The 21293-nt window shown below is 35.4% G+C and overlaps 1 protein-coding gene across 9 annotated transcripts in view; it reads left to right on the forward strand.

Annotated features, from left to right (window-relative positions):
- Nucleotides 1-21293, forward strand: part of ADGRL3 (adhesion G protein-coupled receptor L3) — a 730953-nt gene that overhangs the window by 570862 nt on the left and 138798 nt on the right. For 6 of the 9 annotated variants that reach the window (XM_072940759.1, XM_072940764.1, XM_072940766.1 and 3 more), the window contains 2 exons: nt 9473-9775; nt 12170-12273. In XM_072940759.1, coding sequence (XP_072796860.1) covers nt 9473-9775; nt 12170-12273 — 407 coding nt within the window. The remainder of the gene's footprint in view (nt 1-9472; nt 9776-12169; nt 12274-21293) is intronic. The other 3 variants (XM_072940768.1, XM_072940763.1, XM_072940765.1) reach the window with 1 other exon arrangement.

Raw genomic sequence — 21293 nt, forward strand, 5'->3', positions numbered from 1 at the left:
AAATGGTGAGGCTTTTATTATGCTATTAATTTAGAAGGTGATGAGCAGGCATGGTTGGCATGATGTTAGAAAGAAAATAAATTGTTTGGTGCATGTTTGAGTAAAGAAAAATTACTAAATTCCCAACTTGAGGACTAGTCGAAAACATTTGCCTCAACAGATCATGTAAATTACATGACAAAAATCAAATGTTTAGTGACCTCACCAGTGCTAGTGAGATGATGGGCACAGTCAGAATTTGACTTTCTACAGCTCATACCACAGTGAGCCTGCACACCCTGTACACTCCTTGAGGAGAGGAGCCCTGTTTTATTGAACCCAGTAGTCCCATTCTCGCAGCCGTTTGGCTCTCCCATTTGTGTTACTGTGTATGTTTTTGATTTTTTTTTAAGTTTGTGTTACTGTGTATGTTTTTGATTTTTTTTTAAGTTTGTTTTTAAGCAATATTTTGAAGTACTTAGAAAGCAATACAATGTCCTTCTTTTTACCAGACTCTTAACACAAACAACAAAACAAATAACCAAAAAGAGTAGCCACCTTGAAATAGGGCCTTACATTTTATCAGTTTCTTAGAAGCTTGTGCATATGTAACAGAGACAAGCACATACGTATTTTTCAAGCATCTGCAGTAGATCAAAGTTACTAAAATTGCATTCTTAAAAAAAAACTTGGAGCTTAAATTATGAGCTCTTCTTTACTATTCACTTTGAGTATTTCATTTCCAAATACAGAGAATAATTTTATTTTTCTTGAATTTATTTTAACTTCATACTTATAAATAAATCACATATATCCCTTACATTTTGGTATCACTTTGTCTTCATAGGTAAACTACAATTCACAAGTTAATAATAAAACGTATGTCACTGCAAATATTAGGCAATAACTCCAGTAACTGGATAACAATGATGTCAAAACTAAGGGAATAAAATACAATATTGAGGCTGGGAGTAAGGAATTATTCTAAATCCTGTCATCAATTCAACTACTTACACTCCTTGAGTGTTTTACTGGTTGTTGAAAAATCAGTAAACTCAGATTCAATTGAATTTATTCCCTCAGTTTTTTTGTTTGTGTGCTTTTGTCACCACCTAAATTTGCTTAATATCCTCATAAATCAAAACTTCTAGAAATTTTACAGTAATAATTCTGTTGGTTATAAGTCAGGAATTCTCAGGAACATTTTCATACTGGTGAAGTCAATTTGTCAGTGTGTTTGTTTCAATTTTGAATAAATGATAGTAATTGATATGGAGCTCAAGAAGAATTTACATAAGGGCTAACTTCTTTTGTTAAAATGAAAAAGCAAACAGCTCAATTCCACCAACAGTTATTGAAGGCCTACTGTGTGCCACTGAGGATCATAATATATGTACTCAAAAGCCATGACCTCCCTCACACCCTTGTGCCCTTGTGTATATATGTATGTGATCCATAGGATTCTAGTCATCAGCACCACTGATACCTCAGGTGTATAGTCAAATATTGTTCTCCCTACTTCCATTCTTCTCCCATTCAGTCACTCTTAAACACAGCAACCCAGGTGAACCTAAGTCTGACTGTATCTTTTCTCTGTTCAGAACCTTACGTGGCTTCCCACACCAGACAGAGTAAATGCCATAGTCCTCACCATACCTGTGTGTATTGTACAATCACCCCAGTCACTCACCATCACTCTGATATCACTTCATACTGGCTTTCCCTCATGTTGCTCCAGCCACTCTGGCCATCTCACTGAGTAGGGCTTTTGCAGATACTGTTCCTTCTACCTGGAATGCTCCCCAGTTATTCACATCTCTGAATCCTCTACTTCCATCAGAGCTTCCTTGTCACCTTAACAGCATGGAAATGCCTGACACCCTATTAAAAATTGCAGTTCCCTTCTTCCAAGATTTCCTGTTACTTTCCCCAGTTTTATTTTTTTCTTCTTATCTTTAGCACTTTTTAATATCTAATATGCTATATATTTTAATTTTTGTCCCATTTATCCTACTAAAATGTAAGCTGTATGAGGTCAGGGCTTTTCATTTTCTGTTGTTTTTGTTATTTATTTCTGTATCCCCAACATTTAGAATAGCAATTGGCACATGGTAAGCAATCAGTAATCCTTGGATGTATTAGGGAATGACTAACAATATTAGTACTGATATAAACATTTATTAATCTGTTGGTCTTTGTCATTTACTTTGCTAAGTCTACTATAAATCCATATTGCCACTTTTTTTTCTCAAATAAGTATGTATATTATTATCTCCATTTAGTGAAAAACAAAAAAAACTGAAGCACAAAGAGATGTTATAATTTGTCCAAAGTCACATCTCTTTTAAACCATTATTTATCTCACTGTATTATGTGGAGACATTTCTGATATTATGATATTTTAACAACTCTAAGAGTCTTATGATTTCATCTTTTAACATTTTATAAGTTGAAATGTTCCTAACACTTGAAGGCATGTCAGAGTTTAATTGGCAGAGATTTTTTTTTCCTTTCTAAGTGGCACAGAGAATAATTAATGCTCTTGTACCTTCCCAAAATACAGTATATTAAAATCTTCTTGAAGCAGCACTCTGCTTCATCTCTGAATTCCTGCTGTTCGGCACAATGTGTAATATAAAGCAAACAGCAATAAATATATATTGAATGAATAAATATATTAGTATGTTTCTCCTCTTCCTATTTCCCATCTTCTTCAGTAGCTTTTTCTATAAACGTTCTTAGGACTTCATGAGTCCAAGGAACATGATAATGATACTCACATTTTGTTCCCAGTACTATGCCTGTAATATGATAGTTGATAAAGAAATATAGATGGGATGAATTAATCTTATAATTCCTAGAAATGAGCTCTTTTGTAGGCAGATAATATAGTCCAAACTTGATACTTTAAAAAATGACTTTAAATCTTTGTCAGATAATATGGATTACACATGGGTTTTAGACTCAACTATCTGTATTAAAATCCTGGCTTTACCAGCTCCTTAACTATGTGAAGTTAGGAAATTCGCTTAGCCTCTCTGTACCTCAAGAATGCGTGCAGAGCATTAGCACACTTCTAGGTACTTAATATATGCTCCCGAAAAGCCAGCTGTATTTCACAGTATTGTTTGCCAGTTGTTTATTGCCTACTTGTATGCTGAATACGGTACTAAGTTTTCTGGATTTTATAGTTTTTTGTTGCTGTTTTTGTTCTCCTCAAGGGTCCTTACTTTAGGAGAATTAAACATGCCATAAACAGAAATTAGCTCAAAGCGAATTACTTCCTCCAGTCTCAACAGCAGCAGCTTTCTCATGGGTCAAGTTCAGGTTCTCAGTATTCCACCTGGGTTAGTGTGGTTAAAAGTGTGCCCGGGTTGTTTCTCATTATGAACTTTGAACCTTTGAAAAATTACTGAATCTCTTGGTGCTTCAGTTTCACCATCTGCAAATGATGATAATTAATAGTACAGCTTTGATGTCAGAATTGAATGGGCCAGCTTCAGGAGAGTGCTCGAAGTGGTGCCAGGTCCTTGATAAGTACTCAAGAACTACACAACAGGTCCAGGCCATAGCAACACTAGTTAAAGTATATGTGAGCAGTATTGGGGACGAATTATTCCAGGTTTACTAAGAGTTTTCACATATATGTTTCTGTGATTAAATTTTGTCTAAATTTTAAACAACAGCATCATCCTAATAGAAAGGGAGAGATTTTGATAGACTTGGGCTTAGAATCCTTGTCCTATCACTTGCCAGCTATATAAGCTTGGGAGAATTACTTAATTTGACTTCTTTCATCTCCAAAATGAAGATAAGTATAGCCACCCTAAGCTTATTAGGAATACTAAGTTAGAGCACATATATAAAACATACAGCACAATTCTTGGCTTGGTAGAGGCTAAATACGTAGCAGGTAATTTTAATAAGGTGCCCTCAAAGTCTTACATTTTACCTTATTATCTTACATGATAAGGTCATTACAAGTTCATGTTTATTTGAACAGATAGTTCCCTTTATTTACAGTAAGGATAATATCCTACGAGAGAATCAGATAATATAATGTATCAAATTACAAAAATAAATGTAACTCTACATGACTGATAGTATATGGAATTTCACTACTTTAAGGGACCATAAAGCTAGGTATTATAGATGGGTTCTGAAAAGAATTGGAAAATTTCATGATTGGTAATATTGATGTTTCTTTTTAAAAACTAGATGTAACCAGATCTTCTGCCACCTACTGATATCCACGGAGGTCAGGCAGAATTTCTTTATTCCACCAAGAGCACTGCGCAAGTAGCCAAAAGCCACTTGCAGCATAGTTATCGTTTGGTTTTCTTATTTCCTCTGTCAGGCTCTTGAGACGAGTTCATCAATAATTGACCTTGGATTTAAATAAATACTTTGGAAAGTGGGGAGAAGGAAATGTTCTGTAGTCAGCCAAAATGTTTTATGTTGGAATGAACACAGTTCTGATGGCCAAACGTTGAAGATCACGGTACCAGCGGGATTGGTTTTTCCTGAGGCCTCTCTCCTTAATTTAAGATGGTCACTCTCTCACCGTGTCCTCATGTGGCCTGTACTCTGCGCTCCTGTTTCCCTGGAATCTCTGCTCTTACAAGGATGCCAGTTCTGTATATTAGGGCCCCACCCTTAGGAACTCATTGCATCTTAATACCTCTTTAAAGGCCTATCTCCAAATATAGTTACATGTGGAATAGGGCTTCAGCATATGAATTTTGGGGGAAAACAAGTCCGTTAACAAAGTTAATCCCAAATAATAAATGTTTTGGGATCAAGAATAGTAATGTTTTATTATAATCATTTTAGTTCCTTCAGTCTATTCTTAAAGCGTCATGGAAGACTTGTAGAATGCTTGAAATAATTCAGGCTGCCACTTTTGAAAGCATATTATGAAAAATATGAAATATGGAACTAGAGGGCACTGATTTACTTACTACTTGTATGATTATGATTCACTTACCAGTTGAGCCTATGTTTTCTCATTTGTAAAGTTATGAATTCATAGTTATAATTACTCTATACAGTTTTTAATCAGAATTCAATGAATACTAGAAATAAGGAAAAACATTGCAGGATGTAAAGCACTATACAGATGTTCATTATTTTCACTGTTTTCCATTAGTGTCCTCCACAGAGTATAATCTGTAGTAACATTCAAAATAATATTTATTCTTTTCAAGGCAGGCTGAACAAAAGAATTAAACAGAATAAATCAAATCATTACAATGAAATAAGCCATAGTCAATACATTTCAGGGGACAGGAGAATTAAAAATTTCTTTTTGGAAATAAGGTTAATTATGAGGGGAAAATGTTAACATGGAGGGCTTTTTTGGTTACTTTTATAAAAATACTATAAGAATGACAATATAAGGAAGATTGCACAATTTTGTTAAAGTGTTTTATATAAACAATCACTCAAACTTATTTTCTTTTACATAGTAGCCTTTCCCTGATACACAACCTCAAGCATATGAGGTACTTAAAAACACATAGTTTTATGAAACTAGGTGTATCATCAGGTAAGACTCAGTAACAGTATGCACTGGAAAAGTGTCAGATCCTTCCTGGAAGTAGAGAGAGACGGACTCTTGATAGCATATGATATAGGCCGGAACTTGGCCAACGTGTGTTGCTCTGACTCTTCAGTGAATCCAGATCTTTTTTCACAGTATCTAGCAATAAGACAGATTCTTTCCTGGGCATGGTAACAACACGTTTATCAATAGTAGTGCTTATTCTGCCAAAAGCTAGCATTGAGCAGAGCCCTTGGGAGTCCTACATGGCAATAAATGGAAGGGAAGGGGTGGGGGATCAGGGACAGCTTTTAAAATTGACTTTTATTCTGTTTAAAGTCGAATGGAATGATATGACCCTGCTTGTAGACATCTCTCTGCAGCACAGATCCAAGGAAATAAGTTCTATACTGACCCTTAACATTAGTGTTCCTGTATTAAGCCAAGTCCTTGTAATGTATTTCATAACAAATTGAACTTTAAAAAATATTTTATCAGTGTTATTGCTTCACAAAAGTATATTCAATTTAAGTATGATTGTTCTGAGATAAGGTCATTTGAGGAAAGAGGAGGCTTTATATTCTCCCTGCTTATTTTCTCTTTGAATTATCTCCTTGAATTTTCTTAATGTAGAGTGAAATGCATTTATGAAATAACTTTTTCAGCCCATCAACTGTGGAGACATATAGCTGCCCCATTTGCTGTTTCCTTCTATTTATCCTTTTCCATCTTCTGTGAAATTTTACAACTGGACTCTCCTTTGCTTCCTTGACCTATCCCTGATATTCATCTATCTTGGCTGAGAGCTTATTAACTCTTAGTCAGACAACAAGGCTAAAAGTTGAGGAAATAGTCTTGACAAAACACACTTTAGTATATAACCCTGTCTTGTTAAATTTGGAAAGGTTCCCTGATGGAGATGGCATCCAATCTAAGCCCTAAAGAATACATAGGAATTACCAGGTAGAAATGGGGGCAGGACCGCTGCAGCATATGCAAAGACCCTGAGGCCAAAAGAACAGGGGGCAGTTGGGAAACTACTGGTAATTTTGTGTGATTTAAGAGTACAGATACAAGATGGAAAAGCGTTATAAATGAGCTGGAGAAAGAAACCCATAAGGGCTCTAGGCATGAAGAAAAGGAGTCCAGCCTTTGTTTGAAGGGCAGATAGAAACCATTTAAGGATTTTAATCTGGGGAGTAACGCTTTCCAATTTATACCCTACGAGATGCCTCTGGCAAAAGGTAGAGGATGGTTCGAATAGGATAATTTTAGAGAAAAATAAAGAACATTGATTTTCATTATGTGCTGCTATCGTTAAATACATTTTGGTGGGATACTGTAGTCTTTTAAAATCTGAAATCTGAATCATTTAAATAGAACACAATGTTGTATCAAATCTATGCTAAAAGACATAATTCAAACTTGGCAAGTCTAGAATCACAGCAAGCAAACATCTTGTGATACTATGTCTTTGTTCCTTGTGAATGATTTGTGTGATTGATACAACAGGCGGGCAAATCTTAGGACCACACACATGATGATGCAGTTTTATCAGAACAAAAATGATTACAGATCTCTTCTCTTCCCTGAGCGTTATATGCTAGATAAAATATCTAACTAAAGGAAGGTGCATTTATTTAGAAAGCATTCTTTAGTACCTATATAATTCTCAAGAAGAGAAGAAAGACAATTAAAAATGGAGCCTCTATTTTAAAATTAATTTTTACTCTATTTCAAAAACTTCTTGAATAAGTAAATTTGACCATGAGATTATTTAACTAATACAGTTAAGTGCTATAAATCTTCATTTTTACATGATCAAACTAAAGGACAAAGAAGAACTCAAAATGCTTTATTTGAAACAAAAACTATAGCTCATTATCAGTGAAAAGATTTACAGTCCCCATTAAAAATTTAAGCTATTCAAAAAGTTCCCTTCAAAAGTACAAATGAGAGATGGCATTACTTAAACTCAAGGAGTCAGAGAAATACTTGGAGATAGCTTTTAACTATCGCCTTACTACTCCACTGAGTAGTATGAAATCAAAGATAATTTCCCATCAGCTGGAAAAATCTGCACAAAAAAATGGGTTTATATCCCAGCAATGACTCTACTGACATACACTATGTAAAGGCTAATGCTTAATATTAATAAAAAATATATTATTTAAATATTAATTAATGTTAATAAATAATATTTAATTTTCAAGTTCTGAAATTTTCTTTATTTTTATGTTTCCTTTTTGGAACATTCTGTTAATTTTATATGCAAACAATATATATTAGAATCATTTATGCTGTTTATAATTTTAAGAAATCAGTTCACCTAATATTTTAAAATATGGTGCTAAATTTTATATTTGAATTGTGTTAAATGCTTAGTGTCAATTATTTTATTTTATAAATCCTGAATTTTTATTTTATCTGTCTCAATAGATATTGAAATACCAATATTGGCATTTTTCTCTGGTATTGAGCTTTTATTAGGAAGAATGTTAAAAGGCCACTGTTTTCATTCACTGATGATAGGGGGCTGAACATAGATAGTGGTGTTTGGAGATAGAGAAAAATTTTAACAATGAGACAGAATCAACCAGACTTGGCAATTTGGGAATATGGTGTATATAGAAAAAGAAGGGGAAAAAGAGGATACTTTTGTCATCTTATGTAAACGTAAATGTATTTATGAATATTGCATTCACATAGAAAAAGGAAGAAGAGGGGAAGAGGAAACAGAGGAACAAGCAAGAAGACAATATAGCAAATAGCAACACTTCAGAAAAATGCCACAATTTCAATGATTATATGAATGTTCAAAAAACTCATACCCTTCCCCTTGCTGTCTATATCCTGTTTTATATACACCAAATACGCTGTGATGGATTTGGCATCTCTTCTGGGGCAGCGGAGTCTGGTTGATGACATGGTAAAGCAGACTGTGAATGATAGACAAAAGGAGGCTCATCACGGGACTCCCTGCATTTCCTCCAACCCGAGCTACTTGGAATCTGAGTAGAGCCAGTGCCCCTAGAGGTATTGCCAGTAAGTTAGGTCAAGAGTAGTCTCTGATCTTACAGTGTAGGTCTGCGGCGGATGTGATGTGGAGGCCTGATGAACTCTTGCATTCCCAGGGTGGGAATATAAATAAACTTTCCCAGAGAGAGGATTCTCTGCAGTGACTTGTTATAGTATTGTTGGGACGTTCCTTTGGATACACTGTAGATTTAATAACCTGTTAATATCTGGTCAAGCAACCTAACCACTTTTATTTGGAACTTGGAATACATTGGGAGAAATGCCACTAAAAAAAATCTAGTTAGGAAATAATTTATGAACACATTAATTGGAAATAACTTATACTTTACATTGGTAAATGTTAAGTTTGAAAGTTTTCATAGGATGGGTCAGTTCTAAGAGCATCAGAGTAAATCACCAAGCTACTCTAATTTGTGTTAAGGAGATTATACTCAGAATTGTTCTTTATTTTTGAGCTTGTGAGCACTTCAATTTCTATTTTTGGGGGGGAGGGGCCTCTCCCCTGTATGCTGCATCTGTAGAGATTCACATTATACTTAATGTGGAAAGAATATTGTATACAGCTCTGTCTCTTTCTATACCAAGTTTGAAAATCCTAAGGAGAGGGTTTTAAGTTTTAGTCACCTAATTGTCATAAGGCCTGAAGAATTAAGAAGCTTACTGAAGAGTTGAATTGTGCTGTAACTTTGTTTCCTGTGACTGGAGTTGAGAAGAACCACAAACAAGCCTACCATTAGCATTACTCAGTGGCTGTCTTGTTACTCAAGTAACACTGGTATTTTAGTATTGGCTTATTTTTCCCATGTTGGCTACTTGAATTGTCAGATGAAAACGGCTTCTGAAGTATTAGGACATCTTTTGGTCCTACTCTGAACAAGCAATGGAGGTGTTTTCTTTTGAATTTTATTTCAGAAATCTCTACCACAGGACCTCTTGGCATGGGAAGCACCACCACCAGTACGACCCTTCGGACCACTACTTGGAGCCCAGGCAGGAGTACCACCCCATCAGTGGCAGGAAGAAGAAACCGGAGTACCAGCACCCCATCTCCAGCCGTCGAGGTGCTTGACGACATTACCACACACCTTCCGTCAGCGTCATCCCAGATCCCAGCTCTGGAAGAGAGCTGTGAGGCTGTGGAAGCTCGAGAAATCATGTGGTTTAAGACCCGTCAAGGACAGATGGCAAAGCAGCCATGCCCCGCAGGAACCATAGGTAAGTCTCTCATACAGAGCTGAGCTAAAGCTGTACTGTTACGTTAGCTTGCTTTTATAGCATTGTTTTTGTTTTCCTTTCTTTTCTCCTTTCTTTCTTTTCTTCCTTTCTTGTATTTTGTTGTTGTTGTTGTTGTTGTTGTTGTTGTTGTTGCAGTGTATTTTGGTTCTTTACATTTGATTAAATTCTGAACTGAATGTGAAGTAATGCATTTTCAGAGTTTGAGAAAGCAATCTGAAGAAGTCACAGGTGAGAATTTGGTAAGAATACCTGTGAGATCCATACTGGTCACCCATAGTGTCAGGTCTCTGAGTTGAGTTACAGTGAAGCTGTGAATGTCCCAGAAACTCCAGAGAGCCAGCTCTTCTGTGCAACAGCCCAGAGTGAATCACTGGATTGCTGGGAGCTAGTTCTCGTGTTTGTCTCCAATTGTCAAATGTTTATTGCAGAAAATTAGGTCAAGGACTTCTGTATTAGAAGATGATTATTGAAGCTATCCAACATTTAACGAAAGAGAAGATTTGACTATCTATTTTTTTCCAAGCCATCATAGCTGTTTTTTATTAGTCAAAGGCTCTTGACTTTGTCAGGGATGGTGCTGGTGGGAGCCAACCTCCACTTACACACCATCCACTAGAGAGAACAGTCCTGCATTGTTTTCTCTAGGGGATAGTCAAGAACTAGATAGCTCTTCCCCCACCCCACCCTTTTTTTTTTTCAATTGATGTGATTCATAATATCCCCAAAGGGATAAATCCCCATATTACTATTTAGTATCTTAAGCCAGAAATAGTTTGATTTCTTATTGTTACCTGTACTGATCTTCATAAAACTAATACTTGATACCCTGCATAAAATTTGCATTATTCCATAAAATGTGTAAATGAAATAAATGCACATAGATGTCACTGTACTACTATTGTTAGGGACTGTGTATTTGGGAATAACTGATTTGGTTACTTCAACAGGTTTGTCGTAGGGGGAGGGTATAGCTCAGTGGTAGAGCACATACCTAGCATGCACAAGGTCCAGGGTTCAATCCTCAGTACCTCCATCCAATAAATAAATCTAATTCCCTTCTCCCCCTCCAAAAAAAATATATATTTTTTTTAAAAAACAGTTGTCTTAAAAAAGTTTCAATATGGATATGTCCTTCTGAATGCCACGGTCTGCGAAGTGGTGGGAAGACCAGAAAATATATTGATTTTTATAAAAGTGCATTTTGTTTTTCAGCAAAGTGTTCAAAAATATTCTGAAATCTTCCTTCCCTTTATGAAGGGGTGTAGTGTTTAGTTCTAAAGTTTTCTGTGGTATTGAAATTAGAAAACAGTTGAAACTTCTCTCAGCACTGTCCCCTTAGTTCTGGACCTCAGTATCCTCATCTCTGAAAGAGAAATGGTAACAGCCCCCCTTCTTCAGCTGTTTGTTGTGAAGGTTAGTGAAATACTTTATTTGAAGACAGTTTGCAAACTACGAAGCACTACAAAATATTACTGTCCCATGAATATTAAGAAAGAAATTTGAAGGAAACCTTCTGAGGCCCTCCTTCCCAGGTGACTGGGCATACACTGCTGTCTTATTTTTACCCTTTCTCTGTCCCCTCTGCTGTGCCCCTGTTCAGGCCCACACAGTGTCTTCTCACTTGAATTATTACAATAGCTTCCACACAACCTCTGCATCACTCCCTAAAATCCATCTTCCGTGCTGCTGCCACAGTTCTCTTTCTAAAACCGAAATCAGCCCATTGGTCTCCTCTGCTTAATGGTCATCGTTGATTTTCCAGCACCAGCAGATGACAGACAAGGGCGTTCATGATCTGGCTCTGGTGGCCTTTCCAACTCCATTAAATACAACTCCCCTACCCAGCAGACCTCAGTTCAAAACACTCGAAGATTCCCAAAGACAGCAAACTGATTCCTTTAAGACTCAGCTGCTACCTTGCCTCTGAAAACTCAAGCAGTAAGCCCCATGGAGGCAGGTACCACATCCATCTGATTAATGAAATTATTCCCTGTACCTGGTGTAGTTGCCAGCAAGTGCTTTAAAAATATATTTGTTGGGGAGGTGGTTATAGCCCAGTGGTAGAGCACATGGTTAGCTTGCGCAAGGTCCTAGATTCAATCCCTGGTACTTCCATTTAAAAAACATAAACAAATGAACCTAATTACCGCTCCCTCCCCCCACCCCCAAAAATTGAATTTTTGTTTGTTGTAGTTTATTTCTCTAATGCCTGTTGCTAGCTAGGCACTGTACATGGTGTTTTAATAGACATTATAACAGTGTAATGATTACATTCTTACCTTTGCTCATATTTAAATATCTCATGGATATAAAGTCATTGTAAGAAAGATGGTTTGAATATTTGAAGCAGACCTATTTCTCTCATTATTTTAGGAGTATCAACATATCTGTGCCTGGCTCCTGCTGGAATCTGGGATCCTCAAGGACCAGATCTTAGCAACTGTTCTTCTCCTTGGGTCAACCATATAACACAGAAGGTAAATCGTATGACTGACAAGGAAGGATTTGCCAAATCTAGATCCTCTGTTAATTATAACTGCTGAAAACAAAATAGTCAATTTTTTTAAATTAATGTGGAAAAAATTCTCCTACTTTAATTTAATTTAAGGTTTAATGACAACCCTAATGTGCTATGAGCTAATCCTAGAATTTTGTTATTCTTAAAGGGTAAATCCATGTACTTCCTCTAAGCCAGACAGTATTGCTTACAATAATTTTATTATTAATAAAAATTTTATGGTATTGTGAACTATAGATATAAAAGTGCAAGAGGTATTATAAATCAAGCAAGTAAAAACTTCTAGCATACATACAAGTGGATTTTCCTGTGGAAATAATAATTATCCCCAAAAAAGTTCTACCTTTGGAATCTTAATCCATTTGATAAATGTTCTGTGACCTAATCATTTATCAGTGTTAGAAGTATACACATGTGTGACAGAACCTTGCAGACTCAAATTTGCAGGGCTTATTTGGTTGCACTATGTTGAACATTTTTATTATTAATGCACTGTGGGGCTTTGAGTTGATTTCATTACAAACAGAGACCAGATGTGCATTTATGCCAAAAGGGCTATGGGATGAATCCTTATTATAGCAATTTGTGCGGATTTACGCACTCCTAAAATGAAGAGTCCTTCTATGGCACATTAGCTATGCTCAGGAATTTCTGAAAGAGATTTTTCCTGAGAAATATTACAAATGATGGCCTTACTAAAAGCCTGTCTGTACCATTTGCTCTCTTCTCTATTTGTTTTTAACCAGGCTGATCCTCAGTAATAGACTGTATAATAATCCATAAATATCTACCCAGTAGATCACTTAGCAGATGAGCCATAACTATCTATTTATCCTAAATCATGGAAGAACAGTGGTTATATTGACTCCAGTTACCCTCTTACATATGCATCTCCTTGCTTGTTGCTATTCATAATGCTGCTTCTCCAATTTCAGTACTGTTCCTGCCACAGTTTTTATGTCCTTTGATTTTATTACAATGTAGCTCAGACCCCAGGGCAAATAACTCTTGCAAGATGTGATCAGATTAAAAGATCAGTAGCATATCTCCTTACATTAACAACTTTTAAAAAATATTCCCTATGTACTTAGCCCAGGGGTTAACATTAATTCAGCAATAATTCACCTAGAAAGCTGAGTGTTTTCATGGTAATTCCTGAATGTGGTTGGCCTAACTCATTACAGAAAATACTGATGATTTGAACTGATAATGATACTTAATACTTTTCTTTCTTCTGCAGACCTGCTAATCTTAGGACAAAAGAGACTGTTCCTTGCAAAGACCAGACAGCTGTTGTCCATTTGATTTAGGGATGGAATGTTTTTGTTTTATGACAAATATGTTCCATTCTTCCAGAGCATTTCTGTATAATCCTGTAGAGTCTGTAAAAATCATATTAAATTATATCAAGATTATACAATTTAGATGGTTGGAATTTATAATGATACCTTGGTTTGATTATTTATAAATTGGTAGAATCTTCAAAACTGTACCAGGAGGCTTTTCTGCCCTGTGAATCTGCTTGTGTAACCGTCCCTGGGTCAGTGCTGATGCTGGCATTTAGCTGGGTCTACCTTTCTCAAGACATCACTCTTAGTTACAGCACTGGTTACACGGTGAACAATTATGACGACTCTTATATCCCACACCCACTCACCTAATCTCTCTTCACTTCTCTCCCCTCTTTACCTGGTGTGTCCCTTATACCTCCAAATGTTTATGCTGTTCAGTAAACATAAACGATAGTTGAACAGGTTACCACAAAACTCCAACACTTTAAAATATTAACATTATAAACTTGAGAGAGTTTATATGCAATGTTCACAGTTATTTGCCCCTGTTTTCTCTCCCCAGCTCCCCAAAGCATCTTCCACAGGATTCATCTCTTTGCTTATTTCCTCCTTCAGTACCTGAGTCCCAACAACAAACAGGTGGAACCTTTGAAGAGGTTTTGTTTACAGTGATATTGGGGGAGCAAAGATGAACTGCAAGGGATTGAGCAGGAACCCAGAGCTAGTAACAAGGATGGAGCTGTTCCCAACCTCAGGCCTGTGGATGCCAGATCAAAGGAATGATGAAAAATTGGAAGCAGGGTGTTCTTGAGAGGAAAGATGACCTGTAGACAAGAGACACAACCCAGCCTCAGGCAGCTTTTCAGAAAAGATCTCGAGGAATAAGTACTCTGATCTCACACACCCTCTTTCCTCCATCCACTTGTCCAGCCTCCCCACTGGCCAAACCCAAACAAAAGCCAGAGAAGAGTGGTGCTCTTAATAACAACATGTAAGTCCACCTTCTATGGCAGAGAGAAGGATGAAGGAGGATGGAAAGTGGCCTTGAATTAGCAAAAAGTACCCAGCAGAGTTCACAGTTTTTGCTTCCCTTCCCTCACCTCTCCTCCCTTTCCCAACCCCTTCTCTTTCTCATTTTACTGCCTCTCTCTTCCCTCCTTACTTCCCTTTGTCCCATCCTCTTTCCTCTGCTCTGACCTCTCCACTTTTCTTTAATGTATTTTTTTATGCCATGTTGAAAAATTAAAGTGAAACAGGTATTTACAATGATTCGGTCCTTCCTGCCTCCCCTCATTGTGGTTCTGTGAACTTCAGAGTTTTAAAGTAGAGGAACACTTTTTACCTCCAATAAAAGCAGAGATGAAAAAAGAAAGGAGGGGGTGATTCTCTCATTTGAACAGTGTATTCAGTTTTCTCTCCCCAAGACTTTGTGGGTAAATGCCCCCTGGAATAAGAGGCCCCTGCCTTACACCTTTATAGTGCCTGTGGGGAATTCCTGAGGGCTTTAAAGGAAAGGACACTCTGGACCGCAGTCTCTGCATCTTTCCCATGGGAAGGATCATTCAGTTTGCTGTCAGTGCTGTTCACTCACTGGATGTCAGGCACCACTGTAGACAGCAAGTATACACAAGTAAATGGATCAGGATGCTTACTTTAGTTGGAAAAACAAACCTTAAATTTTCATTTTCATTAAGAAATGAGTTATGTTTTTTCCCCTGCAGTCAGGCCAGGAGGGAGAAAAAAAAAACAACAAAGAGTCTTGATGGATTCTGACTTACAAATGAATTCAGGCCACTTATATACTGATAAAATTATAGGTTAAATTTTGAGTAGTGTTAGAGAGTAAATTACATTTCACTAGAGAAAATGTAAGCGTTTCAAGTCAGACTATCAGGAAGAAATTTGTAACATACTGGCCAGAATACTTTCATAATGATGAGATTTACTAAAAAGCGTAATTTATACAGAAAAGGAAAAGCAAAAGTTGTACACAAAGGAATATTTATCTCAACAGAAATGACGGGGTATAGGAGCAGAGAGGGAGAGAGGTTGGTAGGATGGATGGATGGGTGAACAGAAAGGTGGGTACAAAGATAAATAGATGATTGGATAGAAAGATAGGACAGATAGCAAGATAGGTATATATGTCTTCAAATTAATACTTTTTTAAAAAGATTTTCCAATTTCTATTAGAAGCCAACAAATTAGAGCTCTACCTCGTCAAACATACGTGGTAAAATATTCTGTTTTCTCACCTTTCTTAATGATTGTCTACTGAAATCATCTCTGGCTTCAGCGTGATCTCTAACTTGGACTCAAATTTTCAAAGAGTTTCTATTTTCTATTTTGCATACATTTAAAGAATTCATTGCACTTTAGAATCCCGCCCGTCTTTGTCAATTCAAAACTCTGAAATTATAGTTGTGAAGAGCTTTCATATTTATTTACATGTGAAGTAAGGTCTGCTTCCTACTTCATAACCTGGTCCAACCATCATATGAAATCAAAGAAATGCCTGAATTGTTACTAAGAAATAGTCTTTCTGTTTCTAGCATACTGAAGTATCTTTTCTTTTGTTTGCACACAAGCTACTAGCAGATTTTGAGATAATATAGGGTTCTTTCTGCATTTTCTAAAGAAGGGTGTGAAGATCTAGAAATGATATTGCTGTTCTACAGTATAAAATAAACCAGCTATTTGCTCTGGAAGACTGGTTGAATCCTGTCCCCAGATCTTACTTTCTCCATTTTTTTAGCCTCCATAGATCTAATATGGAATGAAAGTAAATTGCTTGTTGATTTTATCAGAGATTAATGGGATTTCCACATCTTCAGGCTCATTTAGCCGACATTCTATTGTAAGGTAGAAACATTTTATTGTTTATATACCCACTTGACTCAGATTTATAGAAAAATAGGTAGATCTTTCAAAGAAATAGTAGCTTTTGTACTTACACACTGTGAGCAACTCGGAATTTTTTTGGCACCTGATTAATGTTTGATGTAACAAATCTCATAAAATGTCAAAGCTTATTTCAAAGAAAACTGTTTTCACTTGTGTCAAAATTTGAAATGTAAATAGTATCCATCTCTGTCATAATTATTATCCTTAACTAAAGCAGTAGGGTTTCCCCTCCCCTGTTGAAGCCCTAGATATAATCCCACTATTTCAATAAAGGCATGAATTTACTAATCTTCACAAAACTCATAAGATTTCTCACTGTACATGTACTTATTTCTGAGAAATAATTTTAACAGAATTTAGTAAAAGAAATGTTAGAGATAGACAATGTAATGAGATCCTTAAGCTAGGATATGTGGAATAAGTATTTCAGCCCTGCCTCTTTGCACAGATGACTTGAGGCAGATTCAAGATACGAATATATTTTTGTATTAAAATAAAATCTTTGTAGTTCATGCTAACTGTAGTGAGAAAAATAAATATGACAGTCAGAAAGAAGAGTGGCTTCTGGATGCCACTGGAAAGAAAATGGCCAATGAAGGCCTGGTCTGGAAAGGCAGCCTGCTTGAATGCTGAGTTCATCACAGTGGCTGTGGGAGAATCCAGCTGAGGGCAACATGGCCACTAACAACAGGAAACTTGGAGATGGCTCTTGGTGCCTCCCTTTCCTTCTTCTCACGTATCTAATCGACAGTAGGCCTGTGGGTGTACCTGTAACTCTCTCCCAAATCAGGCGGCTTGTCACTATTCTCTGCTGCCACTACCCCGATCCACAGCAGCTTCTTCACTGAGGTAGTCCCACAGCAGGCCCCATTGCATTCACTCCTGAACCCTCTAATCATTCTACTGAGTTTGATTTCAGATATAAACCTGACTGGGCCACCCTTGTTTAGACTCTTTAGTACCTTCTCCTTGCTCTTTACAGAATTTCCCAAATCTTCATCATGACTTCCAAAGGGGGACTGCATCATCTACTCCTTGCTCACCTCATCAGCTGTCCAGTTAGAGCCCAGCCACGGTGCCCTTCATGCCGTACCTTGAAGATTCCCTGCCCCTCTCTTCCTGGAAGCCCCCACCCTCATCCCAGCCAAATTCCCTCTTTTCCGTTTCATCTCAGATTAAACATTCTCAGAGAAGCGTTTCCTAAATTATTCCCTAACTTCAGACAACAGGTTAAAATGCCTTTAAACTGCGCTACCACATGGGGATTCTGTATTGCACTCAAAAAAATTGAAATGAAGTAATTGTGCAGTTATTTGTTGACAGCCCTTTCCATTGCTGGTATGTAAGGTCCTGTTATGGGGAACCATTTTATTAACCATTTTATCCCCAGACTTTAGCTTAGTGCTATTAGAAATTCAAATTTTAGTTAAAGAACAAATGAACAGATAGACTGAAGGAACAATTGTTGAAATTATACATAGAGGTAGAGATATTCATTCTGTTTTTTTAAAAAATAGATATATGTATTTATATTTAATACATACATACACAATTTATGCTATGTAGTTATCAGTATTGACTTCTGAAGGTAGAGAACTCTACTTTTTCTTTCTGTTCTACCCTTGGTACCCTGTCTTCCCAAACCATGATTATTCTAGACTTCACCTTTTATAGAGTATCCTCTTGGTTCTCTCGCCACCAGTCCCCACCAGAATTTTCTCTTACCTGGTCACCCTTCACTTATCTTTTAACTTTGAACTTATTTGTTACTTTCTGTTGCCTTCCCACCTAATTTCCAGGCACTTATTACCCCCATACTATATTCCCACGACACCTCATATACATTTCTGTTATTATAATTGTATTGTTGAATTAATATTATCTACCTTTTTGCACCCCTTACTCTCCATACCAACTGGTAGAATGTGAGCTTCCTGAATGCAAGAGCTCTGCACAGCATTTGTCTTTCATTCCTTAGGAAATAACAAAAGTCCAAATGATTGTTGAATGATTGAAAAAGTATTACTACTGTTTCTTCAATTTTAACAGAAAGGATCATACTGAATAATTAGTTATATCAATTTTTATTTAGCTTTAAAAACATACTTTTGCATTTTTATTATAAACATTAGAGTAACTTATTTGTACTTTAGTTTTTTCTTACAACTTTCTAGTTGGTGAACAGTGAGTTCCAGAGTTCTTTTGTGGGATTAATTAGATTTATTCTTCATAAATAAACACTTTTGAATGCTAAAATGCAGTTACTGTTTTTAAAATAACCACTAGTGATTTTCATATTTGAGTCATTGTTTTATAACACTACACTATCTGCTACTGACACATATATAGGCAGCATTATTATCTTTTATGTTGAGAACAGTTATATTTTGACTTATTAGTCATCTACATTTTCAAATTTTCCATTACTTTACATAAAGAAAAAGTTAAAATTTTTGTATTAGGGGACTACATAGGCCTTCTTTTCCATTATCATGTCCCACCCCAATATTATAATAATATTGAAGACTGTTGGTACAATTACACAGAAAAAGAAATTGAATTACAGTGTGAAAATACCAGTGCTATTTTTTTTCTGCTTCATAAATAATTTTGCTTTTCATGATGTTCCCTGATAAATGTGATGAAAGTCACTACTTGCATCTTTAGTTTTGAAGATAATGTGTTAAAGAATGACTATTACCTACTTCAGTAGATCTTAATCTTTTTTCAACAAGGCCCATTTAAGTGAATCAAAAGACTCCAGAGGTCCATGTGCTTTGACATTTTGTCATAGAAAAAGTATTATGCTGTAATAAAGACATAGAAGAAAACAATACAGTAATAATGATAATAATAATAATAGTAATAAAACAATTAAACAAGAACACAGTGGTTAACAAAGTAAAACAATAGTAATTTCACAAATACATTCATTATTGTAAGAATAGCATAGATGGAAAACTACCACAAATGCAAGACACTATGAATGGTACACTGATTAAAAAAATATCCCTTTGGAAAATTATAGGAATTCCAGCTATCTGTATACTCACATACACAGGAATTTTGAAAAGTTGCCAATCAATTGTATAAGGTGTTCAGACTTATTGATGGAATACTGAATTAGAATACTTCATGAATACTACTAGTATTTAACCAATTTAATTAATGAATGCTATGAATACTGATTACATAAATCATTAATTGATTTACTAGATTACTAGTAAGTAGCCCTAAATTGTACCTAATAATTAAAATGTATGGATTATAATCACGTTTGTGTCACTCTGTACCACTTAAAAGTACTTTCATGTTCCATCAGTGGGGTTGTGAATGCTACTTTGATCTACATTGACTGTTACATACTTTTTGATGAACCTTATAATGTATTCCATTTGGTCTTACAAGTATCTTAGGTTTGCAGCCCTGACCATATTTCTCAAATTTATTAAACTTAGTGCAGATTTTTTTTTATTTTAAGAGTGTCTAAAAAGTACCAATTAACTATCTAATAATACTTTATAACATATTCTTCTTGTAGTATATTAATATTTTCTTCTTATAAAATTTAAACATTGCAGAAAAGGATTTTTCTTTTGATTTTCATCTTTCAGAATTGTCCTGTGTGTTTAAATATATACACATATATAAACACATAAAATATTTATATATAATATTTATTTTTCATAGGTAACATGGTTATATACTAAAGTTATGTATTTATTCTTCATAAATAGCATGCCTATAATATTAGCATATATATAATTTTTATATTTGCATTTATTTTAACTCCACATGTTGAAGACTGATGTTAACAACCTTGTTCTCCTTCATATTTTTAACTATTGTGTAATATTCCATGATATTTATATATATTAGCAGTTTTCCATAGTCATAACTCATTTTGTTTTCAATTATAAGCAAGATGAAATGAACATCTTTTAACATTTCTTTTTTATATTTGTGAGATTATTTTTTATGGTTGATAGGATCAGAGAAATAAATCTCTGCTTGTGCAGTCTTCACAGAGTTTAATAGCCACTAGTAATTTAGTCTACATGGGCAGTATGCAAATATACACATCCAGTAGTAGCTTATGATGATAGTATACATTTTCACAAATTTTTGCAAACACTTTATGTTACTAAACTTATTTTTATATTTTTGAATTAGGAGTTTTCTATATACATGAGATTATGATTGTTAACAATTTAGATTTCCTGTTGCTCCAATTTATTCATTTGTTTCTTTAACATTCAGTACTGCTATGAACATTTATTAAGCATCCCTGAGTAGATAGTGATAACCTGTTTGATTAAGAGTTTTTGTTGTGCCCCTTACAGCTTTCTGGATTTACATTAGGAAGATAATCTTACAAAGAGAAGACCTTTCTGTTTGTGATCCTGAGTCCTATACTGGATTGTGTTAAAAACAGAAAAAGAAGAAAATAAAATAATTTTCTAAATAATGACTCTATTATATATTTAAGTAATAATAGGGCAGGCTAAAGTTTGGAAAGCATACCAAACCAGTAACAGTCTCTGGGAAGTGAATATAGAGAGAGGCAAAAAAAAGAGGCATTCATTATTTTTGCATTGCATACCCTATATCTGTGCTGTGTAAATATGTTTTATTTTAATTTATTAATTTAAAAATGGTATAAAACAAGATAACTTGAGAAATTACACTTACTTTTTTTTAAAGTTCCTCATGCCTTCCTTACAAACTAATATATATATTCCCATCTTCTTATTACCCAAATTTGTTCAAGTGATCATAGATA

This window comes from Vicugna pacos, chromosome 2 (assembly GCF_048564905.1).
Source record: "Vicugna pacos chromosome 2, VicPac4, whole genome shotgun sequence".
NCBI lineage: Eukaryota > Metazoa > Chordata > Mammalia > Artiodactyla > Camelidae > Vicugna > Vicugna pacos.